At 26.9% G+C, this 23,626-nt stretch overlaps 1 protein-coding gene across 1 annotated transcript in view; it reads right to left on the reverse strand.

Annotated features, from left to right (window-relative positions):
- Positions 1–23,397, reverse strand: part of LOC135927736 (probable cytochrome P450 CYP44) — a 113,531-nt gene extending 90,134 nt beyond the window's left edge. Inside the window, exon 1 of the mRNA XM_065463892.1 lies at positions 22,983–23,397. Coding sequence (XP_065319964.1) covers positions 22,983–23,397 — 415 coding nt within the window. The remainder of the gene's footprint in view (positions 1–22,982) is intronic.
- Positions 23,398–23,626: the final 229 nt, after the last annotated feature.

Here is a 23,626-nt window from a genome sequence, read left to right on the forward strand (position 1 = left end):
TTTTCAATATACTAATAATAACTTCATATTATTTTATAAGAATAAAATCATGAGGCTTGAACCGGTTCAGAGGCATTTTAGCCGTTCGGTTCAGGTTCAGATAAGAATTTTTTTAACGGTTTAGGTTCGGTTCAGGTTCGATGAAAAATGCCGGTTTTTAGCGGTTTAACGGTTCGGTTCAGGTTCGGTTTGGATCCCTGCTTTTAAGCAGAAGAATAAATTTCTGAGATGATTTTATAGAATTAGAAAATTAAGGAGGAGGTTTATCAATTTAAAGGAAATTTTCATCTAGATAGCAATATAAAAATATTAATATTTTTTTTACCTAATCATATTTTCCATTTGGGTGGGGGGGGGGGGGGGGATACGCTACTGAGGTTAAATGATATTATAATTGTATAAAATAAAATGATTTTCCTTGGCTTCTTAAAATATTTAGAATAAGATTTATCATCGTTCATTGAAGTCGAGATGTAATCAGCCTGGTTTTGCTTACTACTCTTATACACTTAACATGTATATAATTCATTTCACGTATGTTATATTATTGAATATCCTTTTATACTTCTGTTTTCTTAAATAGTGTTTTTAATAATCAAAATATTATATAAAAGTTGACAAATTTAAGAAGAGGGGATCCAATAGAATGAGTGAGTTTTGATAATTTTATTGGTTTTCGGGATACATGTTTAATATTTTAACTTTATTCTCCATTTTCTTAGCCTTTTTAAAGAGATCACCTCTAAGCTAGGACAGAGGATCCCAACGAGAGTTACTTACTAAGTCAGAGGATGGCCACATAGTAAAAAGTAATTATCTCGGCTCTATATCACCAGTAAATGAGACCCCATAAATAAAATCCTATACTTAGGGTACTTTAACCTACTCAGCTTAATGGAAACATTATTGAAGTCTTCTTGATTCCAAGTCGAATGAAATGAAAACATAGAAAATAAGACTGCTATCTATTTAGTAATGCTGCTGGTCGTGCATCTTAATACACCCCTATAAATTTTAGCCGGACATATAAGAATGTCTGGTCTGAAATGCAAAGTTATTAAATAACTTTGCATACCAGGACGACTAAAATAACCATATATAACACACCCACTTCTCCCGGCATATTTAATTTGAATAAATAAGAAAGATTCTATGGAATAAGAATGCCGAATCAGATCAGAATATGAATAAATAAGATTTTAATATAATTGAAGAACTATTTTTATATACGCGCAATTTATATTTTAATTTATATTAACATTTTTTATATTTCTTGTTTTATAACGATTTTAGCTAAGAAGCTAATTCATTATATGCGTTTTTTAAAATAATCAATTTTGTATATCTCGTTGTGTATTGTTTATATTCATAACATAATTCTCTACATGCTTTGATTCTTAACATTAAAAAAAAATATTATTTTAAAAATATTTAAATATTACCCATAACCAAAAAAATATATAGATGCCTAATTAATCATTGCACATCCAAAAATATGAAATATAATGGATGATATATGGTTAGGTCATATTTGAAAATAATATGAAAGTATCAGTTAGTTGTTAAACGGGATTTGTGTCGATGCTAAAAATGGTTAGCTCATTTATCCAGAAAAATATTACGCAAACGATTTTGCTGATAGATTGCACAAAATTGGATATCTATTAGCAAAATCTTCAGGTTATGAAATATGTTATGACTAAAATATTGAACTAGCCATTTTAGAAAAATTGGCTCAAATCGAATTATTTAACAACACTAGAATTTTACCTAGATGAAAAACACGATGAAGTTAAACTTTCAAAAATATTACTAGATGTATGCTTGGAACAGAAGGACGAAGAAGGACGCATGTTCAATCCTGGTAAGGAGCATAAAAACTTTCAAGTAAGGCCTGGACAGCCGGGTGCTAAGGATATCTGTCCAATAAAAAAAATGAAGGAAACAAATGGAAATATGAATATAAAGCTAGGGCGTTCCCTCTAATCGATGGGGTGTCGACCTCCATCCTGTGAAAAGTAAAGTAAAGGTCAGAGCAAAGAAGACAAGATTAGCAAGTTTGAATATTGGGACGCTTAAAGGTAAGACGAGAGAGTTGGCATCTATGTTGAACAAGAGAAAAGTTGATATAGCGTGCATACAAGAGACGAAATGGAAAGGTCAGAAAACTTTAATGATTGGAGATGGGTATAAATTTTGTACTATAATGAAATTGTTAGCAATAGGAACGGTGTCGGCATCATCCTCAGTCAAGATCTAACTTCCTCAGTAGTAGAAGTCAACAGGATCTCTGATAGACTAATGAAGATAAAACTTTGCATTGGTCAATCAATACTACACATCCTTTCTGTATATCCTCCTCAAACGTGTTGCAAGGATGAACAGAAAGATGTCTTTAGAGCTATCCTTGATGAAGCTGTAAGGGAAATTCCTAAGGATGACCTAATCATAATTGGTGGTGACCTTAATGCGCATGTGGGGAAAGCAAGAGATAGCTACAAAAGGTATCTTGGTGGTGGAGAAAGAAATGATGAAGGAGAGCACGTACTGAAATTTGCGCAAGCCTTCGACCTTGCCTTAACCAACACCTACTATAGGAAAAAAGACAGTCATTTAATAACATACGAAAGTGGTACAAGGAAAACACAGATAGAGAAGATATCGCCGCACAACACAAGCTACTAGTCATGGATTTACACATCTCAAATAAATCCACTCAAAACAAGATAAAACTGGATCCATGCATCAAATGGGGCAAATTAAAAACAATGACAGATGCCTTTGCAATCAATGCAAACATTGAAACAATAGATTCCTCACAAGTCAGTGAAAAAATGTGGACAGACCTTTCATCCAGATTAATAGACACTGCCAAATAGACACTAGGCTTGACAAGGGGAGGCAACAAATCATACAAAGAACTATGGTGGTGGAATGAAGAGGTACAAACCATTATAAAGGAGAAGCCCTATATAAAATATGGTTCAAATCCAAAAACTCAGATGACAAGACAAATTACAAAAAATCCAAGAGAATAGCTACAAAGGCGGTGGCTAGGGCCAAATCTATGGCATACAATGACATGTATGAAGAACTACATACCAAAGAAGGGCAAAATAAAATATACAGATTAGCCAAACAGAGAGAAAAGAACATTAGGGATATAAACGGAGCTCCGAAAGTAATCAAAAATAAAGATGGGAAATTGATAATAAACGAAAAAGAAATAATGAATAGATGGAGAGAATATTTTCAGGAGCTTCTCAACTTTAATCCCCACATTCTACATCTAGACGAACACTCCCCATGTCAAAACCTTGTACAACCTATAACAGATCAAGAAATAAACACATGCCTCAAGCATATGAAAAACAACATAGTTAGGGATCCAGACGATATTCCAATAGAAAGCTTTAAAGCACTAGGAGATGATAAATCTGAACAATAAAATACTTGGAAATGAAGAGGTTCCCCAAAAATGGAGGCAGAGCTATCTAGTTCCTATCTTCAAAAATAAAGGGGATCCACACAATTGTCAAAATTACAGGGGCATAAAACTAATGTCACACTGTCTAAAACTATACAAAAAATATAATAGAAAAAAGATTAAGAGACATAATCGAAATAGGAGACTCAGTTTGCTTTATGCCTGGAAGATCAACAACTGATGCTATCCACGCAATTAGGCAAATGAGGGAAAAATACAGAGAAAAGAACAAAAAGCTACACAATGGTCTTTCTCGATCTAGAAAAGGCCTTAGATAGATTCCCAAGAAAACTTATCTGGTGGGCGTTACGCCACAAAAAGGTTCCCGAAAAATATATAAGAATAATACAGGATATGTATATGGGCCATTCAACAATGGTCCGTCGCACAACAGGTACTTCAGCAGGCTTCACAATAGCCGAAGGAGTTCATCAAGGGTCGGCTCTCCACTTCTCTTCATTACAGTAATAGATGTATTAGCACAGTCTATACCTCAAACAGTCCCGTGGAATATGATATTTGCAGATGATATTGTGATACTTGCCGAATCCAAGGATGAAATAAGACAGATTAGTGAGTTGGAAAAATATTCTAGAAAAGCAGGGACTAAAAGTAAATAGAGTAAAGAAGGAGTATATGGTGATAGGAGGAGATGAAACAGAGAGTGTTGATATAAATGAATGGTAGATATCGGCAATTGAAAGCTGCAATATTTGGGCTCCACTATACAAACAAACGGCACAATAGAAAAAGAGATAAAGAGTAAAATTAATCAAGGGTGGTTAAAGTGGAGATCTTTATGGAGTGCTATTTGACAAAAGAATCCCACACAAAAAAATTTACAGTTTCATAGTACAACCAACTATTCTATATCGGAAACATGGCCAACCAAAGAATCAGAAGAGAGAAGTCTACAAACTATGGAGATGAGAATGCTGAGAATGATTGCTGGGGTAACAAGAAAGGATAAAGTGCCGCAGTACAAGAATACTAAGTAGTTTAAAGGTAGTGCCCATTAAGACTAAGTTAATGGTAAACAGATTTAGGTGGTATGGGCACACAATGAGAAGACCTATGAACTACATAGGAAATAAGGTTGAGAGTTAGTGATGGGCAAACGTAAAAGAAGAAGGCCAAAACTTCATTGGGGCCATAAAGTTAGAGCCAATATAAAGAAGTATAAATTAGATAAGAGATTGTATGAATAACATAAAGTGGAGAGAGATGTTGAAGGAGCTTACTACCAGAAAAGGTGAAAGCTAAAAAGAAAAAAATAATAATAATTGTCTACTAAATTCACGATAATCAAGAGATGGGATATTTTATTGGTAATAAAACAATAAATAAGTCTTTGTTACTATTTAAAATTAGATAAAAAAAAACCTTCCAATAAGAGGTATTTTCTCACTTGAAACAATTGCGTCAAAGGTGTATATTACCATGAAAATTTTATGAAACAGTTGCTTCGCCCTCCCCCTTTGTAAGAGCCACTCACATACCGTATTTTAACCTAATTAATTAATGTTTTTTTAACTATATTCACTTAACCTAAATACTTATTCATCATTAATTAAAGTTTAGATTTAATTCTATAATCTGTGCTAAATAGGTTATTAAATATTGAAAAAGAGTGAATTTAACTTATAGTTAAGTTAACATTTTTAAGTTATTGTAAATATCCCATTTATGAATATGATTTCTGTTTTCCATAATTATAAAAAAATCTTCCATATTTTAACTTCTTAAATAAAATTTCAATTATTTTGTAATATTTTATTTTTAAAAACTTCATCGTGTACGTCTAAGCGTGGCCGTTACTCTTTTTTAAAAAAGTAATTCAATTACTCAGCACTGATATAAAGATTCATAGTTTATTATTATTCAAATATTTATGTTACTGTAATATTTTTTTTTAAAATTACATCTAATTACATTTTCAATTAAAATTATACATTTAAAAAATATTATATGATTATGAAAAATTTAAAAAACAACATAAAATAAAAGTACATTAGCAAATTTTTTATCTCTATGTTTGTTTTTTTGTATTATTGCATTTTCTGTTATTTTTATATGTTCTATATAACATTTTTTTGAACATAACATACTTAAAAAATAAATTAAAGATAATCTCTACTAGTTTATTTTGAGAAAGAGCATTAAACCATGCAAATATACATATAATTGTTATGATATAAAATTAAATAAGCATATAAATAATGCTCTTTTTAAAAAAGGTGAATTATTTAGACTATTTATAACTAGAATAAAATAAATTAAAATACGAAAGCTATTTAATATCTTTAACCTTATTACGGTGTCGTCACTATCTAGACATATTTAGGTAGCTTATATTTTTCTGGGGAGGTGGGGGGGGGGCTTCTTTCTTTCCTGGCCTTCAGCCTAGTTACATTTATAAAATAATATATTAATTTTACTAAAAAATAAATAGCTATACTTAATATATTCTAAAAACGAAAAATTTATAAATATATTAGAAGGTACAAAAATAACATAGAGGTCTGCAATAAGTGGGATTTTAATCTACCCCGTGGATTCATTGTTTTAAACCCGCCATCCTTGTATCAATTAACAAGCCAACATATATAAATTTTAGTCTACCGTTGTTTTAAATTTTTTAATCGCTTTTCCATATTTTTTAAAAAAAATTATATTCAGCCTGCAATGATTGGAAATTTAAATCTTAAAATAAATTTTATCCAAACAGTTAAGCATTTTATTCAATATAATATAGTTTTATGATTTGGATAAATTATAAAAAAAATAAGTATTAGAAATAGATTCCTATTAAATGAGAGATATAGGTAACGAAATTAAATTATTTATTTGATCAAATCAAAAATAGTGATAAAATATTTATGACAAATTATGAGGTAAAATAAAATAAAATTCTATTCTGATATTATTTATGATTATAATGTAAGATTAATAATGCATCCACATTTTGATTTAAACAAGTTTTCCTTTATTCCGGAAATCTTTCAGTAATGCTAAAGCCTCATTCGAAAGAAGCTCTGTGCTAAAATAGTTAATATACATGTTTTATGAGATAGTTATAGTAACTGATTTGATTGACGTTTTCACTATTAGAATATGCTTTTGAAGAATATCCCCTTCTTAAAAATCTATAAAATAATTTTTAAAAAATATTTTAGTCAAGTAACTTTTTTTAAAACTTTTTTTTTTGTTTTTTTAACTCTATATATTTTTTTTTGTTTTTAGTTTCTTCATTTCTTAATTCTTTAAATTTTATTTTTCTTACATTGGTATTAGTATTATATCATTTGTTTATTATCACTAAAATACAAATATTTAAAAAATTATTTAAAATTTTTCTTTCATCATATTTAAATCAAACCAGTACTTTTAAATTCAAATATTTTGTTATATCTTTGGGTATAGCACTCTCATGTCTGTGCAACTTCATCCGCCCATCTGTTGCAAATCAAGATTTCATGTAAACATTTATTTAATGAATTATTTTAAATAAAATAATTTAACTTATTTGGATATTTCTATTTTGAGAATGGGCAAAGGCGGATTCTCCTCGGTGTCAATAACAATTTGTTCTTTATCATATTTTCGATATGTTTTTTTTACTCTACTTATTTACACAGACTGTAACAGAGTTTAGAAATAACACTATCGCCTTACCCCAAGAGTATTTGTTGTTTCTTTATATGTAGCTAAATAATTAATTACCATTTTCAAGTTATGTTCTTCCAGTTTTATTTTATCGGTTATATCTCTAGTTTGAAAAACTTATAAATCTTTTCAATATTTTGGATTATAATCTTAAATAAATGCGTAACATTTATACTTTGTTTAAAATATAATGTTCACGATTTTTCAGTTGATAAAATATTGGTTATATTCCAAAATGTAGAAATATAGAGAATTTTTTATATCTTCAGTCAACGAAAATGTAAAAAAATCATGAAAATATAAAAATATAGGAAATACTTGGCCAAAATCATGAAAATGAAAAAAATCACCAAAATGTAAAAAATATATAGAAAATACTTGGGCAATATCAAGAAAATGAAAGAAAATAAAAAAGAAGTTGATAAAAACTTCCAATTTCTGAGCAAAGATTGCAATTAGATAATTGAGCATCTTTAATTAATTAATAAATGTATATTAACATATTTAGAATCCTTTGATGCCGATTATAATGTTTACTTTAAAAAAAAAATTTTACAAATTAATTTAAAATATTTTTCTAATGTTTTTTTAAAAAATATATCAATTTAATATATATTCAGAATTAACATCAAATTTGCAGTTTAATAATGTATAATCGATTATAATATTTAGTTATAAAATTTTTTAATTTTAAGAAAATATAGAAATTTATATATATTTAGAATGTCCCTAAATTTGTAATCGAATGATGTACATATCGATATATATATTATTTGTTATAAAAAAAATTATCAAAAATATATTTATATAATGAAATTTGCTGTTTGATAATTAATATTATATCTATATTTTTATTTAGGTTTTCATATAATATTTCAAAAAAAAATTTTCTTTATAAATATTTAAGAAATTTTTAGCAATAGAAGAAATAACTCACTTTAAGTTAAGATAAAATGTTATGCGTATTATAATGAGGGAAATTTACTATTGGTATTTTTGATATATTTAAATTTTGGAGCCGATAAATTGTAATGCTATAATTACAATTTTAGAGCTGTACTATAAAGCCAATAGAATGAATGAAAGAATTTTTTTCAATAACGTTAGCTAAATTAGACTCTTTTTAATAAATATGTATATGCAAATTCTTCATACGTTATTTTTCTTTTTTAAATTAATTTGGCTGAGATGTTATTTCGTTAAATTAAGTATAATGTTTAAAAACCGAATATAATATCATTAGATTTTTCTTTAAAAATCTTATACAAAATTAATAAAATATTATATTAGTAAACAGTATTCTTATTTATATTTAAAGATAATTAAGACGACTATCTTTGCTTAACATGAGATACAATTATTTATATTTTAGACAAGGGGCTCCTTAAATTAAATACATATAGTGTAACTCTAATGTTTATATTTAAATTTATTAATGTCCAAATATTCTAGGCATATATCGAATACACCAACGAATTTTGACAAAAGGGTAAAAAATATAATATTACAACTGAAATCTGTTAAAACAAAGTTATTTGTCTATACAAGTAAGTGTATGAATATACAGTTGTTGCAAATAATATCTTCAATCTTTTTGAGGAAAACCCACAAGCATGAAGACGCATCAATTTTACTTTTTAATGCAGAATATTAAAATTTATTGGTAAAGATATTTAATATTTTTATTTTTTGGGTTAATAAAATAAAATAAAAATAAATTTGAAATATAAAATTACCACTTCCTTTTTCTTTTTTTATAAGTTTAGAAAAGATACCGAAATAAATATATATTATAGCACAAAGATCGTTTCGGATACTACTACTCCCCTAACTGATTAATAAGATTTTTAATTATTTATTTATTGTTTTTAAGGTTTGGGAATTAACCTCTTGTAAAATTATTGGATGAGTTGTTATATTTTTTTAATCAAAATTAATTTTCCAGGATATATTTATCATAATAATAGAGTAAAGAAAATATACAAGCTAAATGACTCGTGGATAAAGAGATCGGTGATGGAGTTGGTAGCATGAACTACAGCGATGGAGATAACTTTTTCAAAATATGTTTTGAAAATGGAAGTTATAAAATAATGCATTACATGCTTATTAACAAAATAAATATAATTCCATCTAACCTTCACATTCACAATTTATTTTATATAATATACATTCATAATCCTAATTCACTTAATAATCTGTATCATTTAAATATATATTCATTAATCTATGCCATATAACTGTATAGTATATTAATATAAATTATTTCTTAATTCAGTTGTAATATTATATTTTTATCCTTTTGACGAAATTCGTTGGTTTATTATATATGTATTTGGACATTAATAAATAAACATAAGAATTACACCATATGATTTACACTTATGTTTTATTATAATAATCCTATTTAATCAATTTAATATTCTTACATTGTTAATTATTCATCACCATATAGAAATATGATGGAACGATATAATATTTAATTTTTATAAAGCCCATTGTCTAAAATATAAATAATTATATCTCAGTATTTAGCAAAGATAGAAGTCTTTATCTTTAAATATAAATAAGAATACTGTGTAATATAAATTTTACTAATATAATATTTTACTAATTTTGTATAAGGTCATTTCCAGACAGAACGTTTTTTTAAAGTGGTTTTGGGTAATGTTACCAGCAATCAATTTTTTATTTCCAAAAAAAATGTTAACATGACATATTAATTTTTTTTATATAATAATATTTTTTTTAAAAAACATAGATTTCTTTTTTTAATCTTAAATAAAAAACATAGATTTCTTTTTTTAATCTTAAATAAAAAACAAACTGGTTTGATTTTAATAACGATAAATGGCGTTTTGAAATGTTGATTTGGATTGTTTTTTTAAATATTATATTATATAAAAAAAAAATTTTTTGGAAATAAAAAAAAATTGCTGGTAAATCTGTTGATATTATAATTGGTTTTTATACAATAAATTATTTAATTTAACGAAATAACATCTCAGCAGGATGAATTTAAAAAAAATAACGTATGAATATAGATTTACATTTCTTTAATTTGTGATTTTGTTATATATATTTATTAAAAATAGATTTTAGCTAACATCAAAAAAATTTTTTTATTCATTTTATCGGCAGTACAACTCTAATAAATTGTAATTATAGTGCTACAATTTATAGGCTGCAAAATTAAAATATATAAACTTAAATTTCCATCGTTTTAATACGCTTAACATTTTATCTAAACTTGAAGTGAGTAATTTCCTCTATTGCTAAAAAATTCTGAAAATCGATATGTACATCATTAAATAGCTAACTTTACGGAATTTTTAACTTTATAAAAATTTATATATTTTCTTTAAATAATAAATATTTTTTTAATTAATTAATTTTTGTCAAACTAAATATTATATATCGAATATATATCATTAAACTGCAAATTTGATGGTGATTTTGAATATATATAAATTGATATATTTTAAAATAAAATTTTATAGTAAATATTATATGTCTATATACAGGGATGCGAACCCGGCAAAATTTTAGCCCCGGGTTCAATTCGGGTTCGGTTTAAGTAAAAAAAATAAAAGGTGGGTTCGGTTCGGGTTCGGTTTATGGAAATATTTTTGAACCCGGGTTTGGTTCCGGGTTCAGCTCGGGTTTAGGAATTTTCGAATTGATATTAAAAAACTAGACATAAATTCGGTATAAAAATAAATTTTTTATTTTATTTTGTAGGCAAAATACATTTAAAAATACAAAACAGTCATAAACCTTGAAATAAAAGAGTTAAAGAGGATAAATTTTAAATAGCAGTGATTTGATAGAATTAAAAAACAGATATATAAATTTAATTTTAATTATAATATACACTTCATTAATATATATTAAAAATTAATCTGAACAAAAAATAAATCAATATAATAATTTTTACTTTGACTTGTTCCTTCCTTTAATTATTGAGACTAAGTTAAAAATTAAAAATAAATGGCGTGAAGTATTTAATTGCTTTAAATTTATTTAACACTCCAATAGGAATCTTTGAAAATAAATTTTAAAAAAAATTGAAAAATGGCGTAAATGAATTAAGTTGTTTAAAATTTTATCACTTCACTTAAAAGGTATTATGATAATTTTTTAAAATCTCAATTAAATTATTAATATAATTATTTACTATTATACAAATATCTTAATATATGATTTTAAACAATACAATGAACCCGCTTGAACCCGGGTTCATAAAAATTCCTGGGTTCGGTAAGGGGTTGTAAAAATTTTATAAATGGGGTTCAGGTACGGTTCGGGTTCAAATTTTTTAATCAAAAACCCGGGTTTACTCCGCCTGTTTAAGGTTCGGTTCAAATCCCTGTCCAAATATATATCGCAAATTTTAGAATTCTAAATATGTAAATATATATACATTTATTAATTAATTTAGGTTTCAAAACTAATTGCAATCTTTGCTCAAAAACTGGAAGTTTTTATCAACAATAATATTTTTTTTTTCTTTTCGTGATTTTCACCAAGTATTTTCTAAATTTTTTTTAAATTTTCGTGATTTTGTCCAAAATATTTAGATATTTATATTGCTAATTTCTGGAATTTTCTATATAATGAAATTAGTTACAAAGTCATCCCTAAGAATAGTGTTAAGGCATATGAGCTGAACAATTTAATTTAGTTTAGCAGGTATTCCATCTAAGCTTAAACCAACCGGAATTTTTAGAACCTATAAAAAACTTCCTAATGGAATGTCCTTGTTTCTTGGTCAAGAAGTGGGTTTGAGAAATCACCTGCATTGACTCAAATGCACCATCTAACTAAAACGTCGATGTCCTCGCCCTCGCAGAATCCCGAAATATCATCAAGTACAGTTTCCATAAACCCTTCTTTCTTATTCATACCCATCGCCTGCTCCATTCTCACCACCTTTCGGTAGCAAAGCTCAACGTTTTTTTTAAAGAATTAGGCAAACGGATTCGTGAAAAAACCGATCAGCAAAGGAATCCCTCTTCTTACGACAAAACTTGCTACCGCCATTATTCGCTCTAACTATCTATGTTTTATCCCTTCCATTAAATAACCTCCATGCCTATGCCTTCTCTCTTCCCTTCTCATTCCTAGCTTGCCTTTTTTTTATTCCTTATCCTTTCCCGTAAACTCTATTTCTATATTTTTCACCTTTATTAATTTTTTCATAGAAAAAATTAATTATATGCTATTACATTTTGATAACATATTATATCAGCTGCTATTCAAATAAAGTAACCTATGACCGGAAAAAAATTTTAAAAAATAAAAGTAAAATAAATTTATAAGATGACAATTAATACTCGCACGAAATATAATTTGATATGAAAATAAATGACTTTTCTAATATCCAATTTTAAATATAAATGATCGAATAAATAATTTGATTTGCTGTACTATTCAAATATCTTACAACATGAACAAACTGAATCTTGAATTTATTCTCTGGGTTTTGGAAATAACTTTTCTTTAATATTCTTGATTACCTTTTTTTACATTTCTACTTATTGTTATGGGTCATGGGATAAATTTTTCAACGTCTAATTTCCCATATTTTGTTCTAATGTCAAGAAAATGCTGTAAGATTGATAGAACCCGGCCTTTGAAGGGCTTGGAATAGATTTTGAAAGGTTTGAAAGAGCCTTTAATTAAAATTATATTAAACAAAAGATTTTCATATCAAATAAAAGAATCTATTTTTAATGAAATGACATAATAAAACTAATTGTTAAATCAGATTTTATTTTAGCAGAAAGTTTAGAATTTTCTTTTTTGAAATATCCAAATTTTTTTTGAGTAGGTCGAAATTTTATGGGCAGCCAATGTACTTCTTAAACCATTCCAATTTACCTTTGTTTTTGTCACCTATATATTAAAAGTTTTGTATAACAGAGGTTTTAGAAGAAATTATGCTTCCATATAATTTATACTCGTTGTTATTTAACTTTATAATTAGATTTTCTTCATTCATCTTTGAATAATTTAATAAATAGATATTTTAAAAAATCAAATCTAAAGTGATTATTGCAACAACTGATGAGAGCTTAAAGAAAGTAAATAAAAATTATAAAATTTTTCACAGAAAATATAAAATGGGTGAGCTTTCTTTTGTATATGCTTGCATAGTTGGTCAAGTATTAATTATTATTTTTCCAAGAAAGATATACCATACAGTGATAAAATGTTTTCGCTTTAATTTTGATAAATAATGATTTATATTTATTTTAAAAATATATAAATGGTAAAACAAAATTTTTTTTTACCCACACCCCATTCGCCCGCCCATCATCTAAATTTTTCATAACATCTGCTATTAATTTATGTGAGGACCGGGATGGGCACAGACCTCTAGTTTGGACATAATAATAAAATATACTTTTATTCATAAAAATTAATAGAGGCACTAAAAATCTAGAATTTATAATTTAAATATTTATATATAAATAAGGATAAAATATTTAAGGTTAACTTGACAAATCAACAAAAGAAACACGATTTTCAACCTAAACCCCTCAGAATTTCCTAAATTTTGCTTCCAAATGTCAAAATAATGGGGCATCGCTCCATTTAATTTTAAATATCTTAGGATATAATTAAACTAGAAGCTACATTTAATATCGTAGGCCTTTAAATTAATTTAATGTTAAATATTGTTTAAAAAATTTTTAATATCATAAACCGGAAATGGTCATAAAATCAAATCGGTATTTTATTTTTCTCTCAAATTTTTTTAGGGTTAATAAATAAATAAGAAAAATTTCAAGTTGGGCAGATCAAGTTTAGATTATATGGCATAATTATTAGTCTAGCAAATATTCTTAACAAATATTTGATATTAATCAATAATTGTGGTATAAGTGAAAATCTGCCACAATAGACGCATAAAGGAAGGGGATGCCAGCATTGCCAGCCCCATCCCCCGGTTTAAATATTTTATGTTTAATATTTAAAATAATAGTATTTATGATCTGGAAAATTGGGAAGGGAGGAAGGGGCTTTGGTTATTTTATTTGATAAATTGAATTACTCTCCTCAAAAAACAACTGAAAAATACAAATCAATTTTTGATTATAATTTATTTAAACAAAATTTAATGAAAATAATTTAACTTTAAATTAATTTTCCCTAAATGACATAAAGGCATGAAACTTATTCCTGGAATGGGTTTGGCCTATTGAACAGGATATATTTCATATTCATCAACTTCTACATATAACATATGTTTATTTATTTCAGTGATTTATGCTTTTACAAATTAAAGAATTATGGAAGCTAAAGGTAGCTTTTTGTGCTAACCTTTTGATAATGTTTGCGATAGGCTGACGAAAAAATATCATTCCGCTTTAAAATAAAAATCAAGTTTATGATGGCTTTAATTATGAATTTTATTCATATATTGAGTACTACACCATCAATAAAATAAAACATTCTTGATAATTTTTTAATTTTGATTTTAAGAAAACCAATCATTTTTTTTTAAATTGGTCTTAAATCTGTAAATTTAATAGTGCGCACAAATTGAACGTTTCAAAACTCAAATAATGCATTTTAAAGGCATTCGTTTAAATTGGACAGCATTTTTTTTATTATTAAATTTAGATGTTTCATATTAAAAAAATAATTGACTGTTCAATTTACGTTTACATTTTTTTATTGCGCTTTGAAACGTTGCGTTGAAACGTTCAATCTGTGCGCACTATAAAGTTCACTTTTATATCAATATGAATTTTTTTTTTAAATTAGGATACGATTCCTTTTAAAATGAGTATTTTCTTTAATTAGTTTTCTCTTTTAACCTTAATTGTTATAAGACGGTTTTTATCAGGCATCATACGACTCTTTTAATCGGAATTATGAAATGTTCCAATATTATATAATATAGTCTAGAAGAATACTTTCAGCATTTATAATATTAGGATTGGATAAAACATCTTTTTCCTTGACCATTTTTTGCCATCCTTCCATTTAATAATAGAAAATTTCTTTAAGGTCAAAGAATTTGATAAAACCGTCAATGATTGTTTTTTTCATTTTGAGATTGTGTTGTTTCAAATTTATTTTTCAATTGCTTAATAATTTAACATGCCTTAATATATTATCTTCTGAAAAAATTTCAAAACATATTTCTTAATTTTTTTACGTCAGATAATGCAAATTTTATCTGATTTATATTCTGGTTAATCATCCAAAGAAGTATATTTCCTCCTTCACAAGGAATATGTTTATTCAAATTGTGCAAAATTTAGAAGCGAAGTAAATATATTACATAAATTAACAATAGCCCAGCCCCCTCCTCCCCTTCCCAACGTATTTAATCTTTTATTTATATATATAAAAAAATAAAAGATTTAAAAGATTTTAGCTTAAATATATATTACAATTAATGATTTATCAAATATTTATCGAATTTTTATAATTGACTAATGATTAAAATGCCATATCTTTTAATGATTTTGCACATTTATTAATTAGTTTATTTAAATAAATTTGAAAGAAAAAAAATACTGATTTGATTTTATGATCATTTCTGGTTTTCTATTTCCGATTTTTGACAGTTAGATTTATTTAACATTATATAACTTTTAAGGCCTAAGGCTATAGAAAGAAATTTAAATGGGCTTCTAGTTTAATTATATCTAAAGATATCTAAAATTAAAGGGAGGGCATTTTCGATCTTTAGAGACCCGTATCTCAGTGGCTGTTTTGAGTTGGAGTCTAATTTTTTTCTTAGTTAATATATAAAAACTCTGGTAAAAATCTGAGGGGGTCGGGTTGAAACTCATGTTACAAGATAAGAAATTGTAAAAAAGATAAATTTTATTAAAATACATGATCCTATATTGCCTTAATCTGATGTGTCCCAAGTCCACTCATATAAAAAAGCTGATAAAATAACTAATAGTTAATCTTCTGATATAAACAGGGTTAGAGCTTTTATTTGGTACTTATGATGATTATTCAAGAGAGATAGCCTAGGATTTGGAATCTCTCAGTTTAAAATTATTTATGGAGTTAATCCTTAAATTTAGAATTTTGATTATATCGGAAAGTATGTAGTGTACCTACGCTATAAATTTTAGCAAATATTATAAAAAACTTTTGAACTTAATTTATAATTTTTTTCACATAAATTAGTTATACACAGAATTTCATGTCGAAATTATAGTTTTGAGGAAAGGTACTATACACATGCTGAAATACCTTTCTGGTAAAATTAAATTTAAAATTTGCCCTCGTGGCTGATTTAAAATTGAAAGATTATAATTTTTATTTTAAAATTCAGGATAATTTCCAGAAACTTTATAATTTAATCATAATTATTAACAAAAGATTAAATTTAATAGGCTTTTTAAAAAAATATGAATTATGTGCCCCTCGACCCCTATATTTAGATTTAAATCTTTTTCTGGGAAATTTAAATTATATAGTTTATTATTTTTTAAAAAATTATAATTATTCATTTTATTTTAAAATCTTCGAATTTGCCAAATGGGGGAATTTTCCGCATCTCCCCTCCTTTCCTTATCCCTGTATATTACAAGCTTAACATATTTTTTTTATAAGAGCCCAAGAGTTATATTCATGTCAGACCTTTAAAGTTTTAAAGATCAGTTTGGCATGAATATTATTAATTTTTGAAATTTAAAAAAAAATAATACACAGAAGTCAGCCTTATAATAGAATATCAACCAATAATTCTGAGGTAATAATTACCGAGTCTTTTCTATAAATAAATTAAAATCATTCAAATATCTCATATATCACATAAGGTAATATATCTAGACTAAACATGATAGGTAAAATAAAGAATCTATATATACAGTGTTTGATATTCAGGATTGTGACTAAGAAGTGAGATTACGGATTCGGACACCAGAGAAAGTTTCCAACCTTGAAAATTCTTATGCGATTATATTCATATATAAGCTTGATAAAAATGTATCTATTGTCTTTAAAATTGTTGCAAAAACTTATTTGCTATTTATAATTTTTTTCAATTTAGATAACTATTAATATAATTTTTGTTACTAATTTAACATATACTACAAATACACTCTTTTGAAACACATGGTAAAGTTTTCTTTATTCTTCTGGTAGAAATTTTAATTCAAAAGTTTCCACAAATGATTCAGTAGACGCTTCTGGCCTTTTCGGGTCCAATTCTAGTCCTATTGGCAGGGGGCAGTGCTCCCCAAATTTCAAACTGCTCCCCCCCTCTCCAAAATTTACCATTCTTTTGGTTCATGAAAGATCATCCCCACCCCATAATGTAATGAGGATCAAAAAGAAAATGTAAATGCAATTAATTTGGTAGGTGAAAGTAAAAATGATAAAGATGCCAAGATTCAGAATAAGGATAATGAGACTTAGTTTCTGTTATTATATATTAATATCCATAGATCCATTAAACAATTCTTTGAAAATTAATAAATATTATTATCGTTGAAGGGAGAAAAATGTATTTAATAAATATGAATTCAAAAAAATATATCTTTTGGCACTATTAAGAAAAATTAGTGTGCTAATTAAATTTACTCCGCCCCCCCCCCCCCTCGAAATTATAAACGAGTGGAAATGAGCCTGCAACCCATCCATATAAAATTATAATCTTTGCAAAAATAATTAAAATACAAAAGGAATAAATAAAAGAAATTTCAATAATGCTTTGTCTATATTTAAATTATTTTTGCAAAGATTATAATTTTATATGGATGGGTTTTAATTTAATCGTCAATATGTTTCATAAAATTATCACAACTCTGTATCTTGTAGCACAACCTTCACAGAGATACTTATCGTCACAATGTTGGTAGTAGTGGCGTAGCTAGGAATTTTCCTTAGAGGGGGTCCATACATATAAAAGCCTGGGTATTTTTTAAATGCATCAATAGTGTGATTTATAATTTAGTAGAGTATTCTCAATAACTTTATAATAATACTATCCAAAATAATTTCAATAGTAATATAGTATCCTTCCACAAACATCAAAACCAGAAAAATATAAATATTATTGGTATTTATTTGATAAAGTCACCACTTATAAGTCTTTTGAACGTATAATCTAAAAATAAATTTTTGCTCTGGGAGGGGTCCAAACCCGAAAACCACCCCCGTAGCTACGCCACTGGTTGGTAGAATCTTTTTCCCATTATATTTAACAACTCTAATATAAATGAAAACTATACTTGTAGAACAAAAATGAGCAAGGCTATCATCAATGTTTTAGGACCTAAATCCAGGAGGTCAATTCTTGACGATTTGAAAGATGGGCATACATATGCAATTCTAACAGATGCATCTAATAAGGGTAATATTAAAACATTTCCCTCGATCCTTAGCTATTTCAACAAAATTAAGGTCGTTTCAATAAAACTATTAAATTTTTTCCCCTCAAATAGTGAAAAATCCAAAGACATAGCTAACCATATAATGGTAAATATAGCAGATTCGAGATTATCAATAAATTGCAAGTCATCTTTCTGATTTGATAATGCCTCAGTGAATTTGGTAAACATAGAGTGTATTTACAGAATTGAGTCAGCACAATGTTGGTTGCGATATGTTCCTAATACCGCTACCGTAGAATTTTAAAATTTTATAAACCGTTAAAAAAATATTTGTTAAATAAAGATTATAAAAGCTGTCCTAACATTTTGAAAATTTTTTTCAATAATGAATGGCAGAGGCAGCGTCTACATGACAGGATTTTCACTGGATGCAAACCCCCTTAAAAACCTTTGCCTACCCCCCTAAAAAATTCAGCCGCCTTGGCGGCAGTGTCTCTTTATTATTATTTTCTTTATAATTATATTGATACTCTTTTCATAGAATTTATATGGATAACTTAAATTAATCAATCTCTACTACCAACAATCGATATTTTGTGAATATAAAGAATTTATTTTTTAGATAATAAATTCAATTATAACCTCCATTATTCACAATGAATTAATTATTATGGCATTATGAGCTTGCTGATTTGGGAAACAATGTGTATGATTGTTTGCAATATATAGATTTGGTCAATACTTGTATTATAATAATTCTATAATAAAAGTATTATTTTTTACAGCAATAAATTGTGTCTTATTTCATCTCAAAATTTAATAGATAACCCACCCCCCCAAAAAAAAATATTTATCCTACCCTCATTAAAGCATCCTACCCCCTCAAAAAAATAGGATGCAAACTGTTCCTACCCCTCCCGCTCATGTAGACGCTGGGCAGAGGTATATTTAGGAATGATTTCCCATGTAGGAAATCTACTACATGCTGTTAATGTGTAGTTGCAATCGGAAGAATTTTAACAAGATTCACAAAATTATGCTGCAGATGTGTTCATCTTTTCAGTTAATAATTGACAATAAATTTTATGGCGCCATTGCTATAACTTAATTATATTATATTTGAGATTTTTAAATAATAGAACTAAATGTTTACCGTCGATATAGAGATATTCATAAAATTCCTGGCACCACATATTATATATTGTTTAACCAATAGCTCACCCTCTAATGTTGTTAAAGAAATTCGATTACTCTCCTTTATCCAGGCAGTCATCAGGCTAAAAATGCGCTCGGATGAGGCATTAGAATGACGTAAAGAGAAGACATACTAGCATATATTTTCCAAGCATGGGGATTTATATAGTTATTACTAAAAAAATTCTATCCATTTCTCCTTTGCTTTTAGACCATCTAACTAAGTATTTTGGCATATCATAAAAAATAGAGAATTACAATCTCCTCAAAAAAGACATCAATGTCTTTCGGTATTTTTAATATATTTATTAAATTATAAAAACCATCAATTGATGTTTTCTGTTTCAAAGTCATAATATTTATACATTTGTAAATAGAGTTATTAAAATCAAATTTTGATTGTAAATATTCTAAAATTGTCTTAATAAAAATATCTGCTTCATATAAAAATGTATTAATTATAGTATTATTTGAACATTTTAATATAATATTTTTAGCAATAGCGCCATAAAATTTATTATCAATTTTTAACTGTAGAGATGAACAGAGCTGTTGCATGATTTTGTGAATCTGTTTTAATAAAGAATATTCTAATTGCAACTGAATATTAACTGCATGAAGTAGATTTCCTACATGTGAAACGAATCCCGAATATGCTTCTGCCATTTCATACTCGAAAATTTTTTCAAAAATTTAGGACAGCTTTTAAAATCTCTATTTAAGAAATATTTTTTTAAGGGTTCGTAAAATTTTAAAATTCTATCGATGGCAGGTATTAATGATAACCACCTGATAGGTATATATCGCAACAACTCACACCATTCCAAGTCAGACCACTTCACCAATTCTTTTAATTCATTAACTCTTTTAGTTGATGAACTAAATTCCTTAAAACATTTCATCACAATTATTTCGACATCCACAGATAGTACATTTATTACCTTCTTGCAGGAATTATGTAGTATATGGCATTTATAGCCAATTGGTATTAATTCATTATTTTTCTGCTCCAATTCGTTAACTTTGGTTTTTGCCAAAATTTACAGAGGCATTATCAGCGCAGAAAGCTGAAATGTAAATCATTGATAACCCTGAATCAGCTATTTACCATTATGTGGCTAGCTACATTGTTGGATTTTTCACTATCCGAGGAAAAAATAACAGTTTTATTGAAATGTTCTTATTCTTGTTGAAATAGCTAAGGATCGAGGGAAATGTTTTAATATTTCCCTTATTAGATGCATCTGTTAGAATTGCATATAGATGCCCATCTTTCAAATCGTCTAGAATTGACCTCTAGGATTCAGATATTAAAACACTTGTGATAGCCTTGCTCATTTTTGTTCTGCCACAAGTAAGGTTTGCACTTTATCATGAGAAAAAGATTCGACCCACATTGTGATGACAAAGCTCTGTGAATGTTGAACTACATGATAGATATATACGATTTCCGCAAATGTAGTTGCATCTGTATTATTTTTTATTTTTGAGAATAATTTTGTATTGCAATCGATGTTGATATACTCCCCTGTACTGATTTATATGAATGAAAGATTTATTATTGGATAAAAATAAAACAGTATAGAAAGAAATTTACAAACTAGACAGGTTTTTCGAATAAATATTTGATATTTTAAAAATATAAAAATAATCAATTAATGTCTCTCAAAATTATTATTTATATATTAAAAAGTTAAAATACTATTTTAAAAAAATTGCGGTAGATTTTTGCGGGAGATTTCCAAAGAGAGATGTCTGCGTATAAACTAATTGCGGGAGTCTCCCGCTGATGGGGGGAGACATGGCAACCCTGATCTAAAGCTTTAGGTTTTTTTGTGCTTTAAATCATTATCATATTATGATCCCAAATTTTTTAATCGTTACCAGGGGTTAATTAACTGAACTAATTATATTAAGCTGTGAAATGAAAATCGTTTAGATCACGACATATCTATCCTTGGAAATATTATTAAAATAATGGAAAAAAAACGGACCGCTTACAATTAGTTATATAATTGTTATGCAGCTGCCATAATTATTGGATTGTCAAAAAATTCTCATGAAGCTCCAATTCTCAATATTATAACTAACCTTTAACCTAATAAACGCCAATTTCTTTTTAATCGTGCCCCTCCTCTAATGAAAGTTCAAACAGCCTGGTTATAGTGCTAAATATTTTTATGGTAAATAAGCGTATTCAGGATATTCCTAAGAGAAAGGGGTGACTAAGGTGGTTTTATCGCCATAAATTTTATTGAATGTTTATAGGTCCACTTATTATAGACCTTTGGCTATGTTAAATTTTTATAAAAATATTTTTAGTTTTCACTATTTTTTATAAAAATAATTTTTTTCTAAAAATGTTGAATTATAATCATTATTTTAAAAAATTATTAACTAACTTATTTTTCTTATAAATGTTTGCTTATAAAGATATATTGTACACCTTTTTTTAAAGGGGGGGGGGGGTATAGGGGAAATATTATATTTACAAGAACAGGCAAATTTCCGTTGGGGTGGGAAATTCCCCACTTTCTTACCCCTTGGTTACGCGCCTATAGTGATATTCATTTCACATAATTATTTTTTGTAACTCTAAATCTCAGATGATTATATAAATTTTAAAATAACAGCAAAAAAAATGCAAAAGTAGTCCACTTTGATTTTTTGAGTTAAAACTAATTATTTTAAAAATAATTTTTTATAAGTTTGAACAGTATTATATCAGAGACTTGCAAGCTCGGCCCGGCTCGTTAATTTTTTTAAATATACCCTGACCGGGCGGGAGCCTAAAAATATTTTTTGAATACATTTTTAAAAAAAAATACGGGCCGGATCGTATATTTCAAAACCGAGTATTTGAAATCGCCAATATTAGCGACAAAAATTAAGAATAAATGTAATATATTTAAAAAAAATCTGGGCAATCCAGAGGAATCGAATATCATTTTAAGATATTTAGATGTAATTACTAATACAATATCACATTATATTCTTAAATACGCTTTTCAGAGTGTCGTAAAGTATTTAACATTTACTATATAATGGTTTATTATTCTATCATTATTTTTTGCTAATAATTTTTAAAATATTTAATCTTAACAGATGTTTTAAGTGAAATTGGTTTATGATAGAATATATATATGCCAAACACATTAAATTACAATATAAAAATGCACAAAATATTTAACACCTACTTTTAAAACATATGTTTGCATTCATTCATTATAAGTCAATTTAAGGAAATAGATAGCTAATTAGATTATAATAAATTTGATTTTTAAAAAGGAATTAAAATAATGATTTTGCAATACCGAAAGGTTTATATTTCAATCGAGATCCCAGGAATGGTATCGAATTTGGGCCAGGGACATCGGCGATAGACAGAAGTGATTCCCTCCGCGTTAAAGTTAAATTATCTTTACCATGTTCTATAGAAGCTGATTCATGATAACTTCTGCTTATTGAAAAGTAATCGCTTAAGTTGTTGATGCCATATGAATAAAACAATATGTGTTTTTTTCTAAAGTGAAGCTTAAAATTGGAACATAAAATTTTTGAATAAGATTGTTTCGAAGAAGCTGAATCCTTGGGCCAATAATTCGATTCTTTTGGTAAAAAATTTTTTTTTAACTCATCATTATTTTTGATCGAAGTTTCTCTTCGAAACGCGGTTAAAAAGATAGCTTTTTTAAGTTTGATTACGATATTTTCGCGAAAATGTGTCATTTAAAAAGAGGGAAAAATCAGAAACGTGTGAATTTATGTATTTTTGTTACCATGGATAAGATGCTCTTTTAACAAAATAAAACAAAATTATTTTTAAGAAAATATTTTAAAATAATTTAAAAATTTTAAAAATATTTTTAATTTTTTTTTGGAATAATAAATTTAATAAAAAACAACTTTTATTTTTCTTAAAAATTTACATATTGTTATTCTTATTATCTATCATATA

Source organism: Gordionus sp. m RMFG-2023, chromosome 1 (assembly GCF_954871325.1).
Source record: "Gordionus sp. m RMFG-2023 chromosome 1, tfGorSpeb1-WG-v2, whole genome shotgun sequence".
NCBI classification, from domain to species: domain Eukaryota; kingdom Metazoa; phylum Nematomorpha; class Gordioida; order Chordodea; family Parachordodidae; genus Gordionus; species Gordionus sp. m RMFG-2023.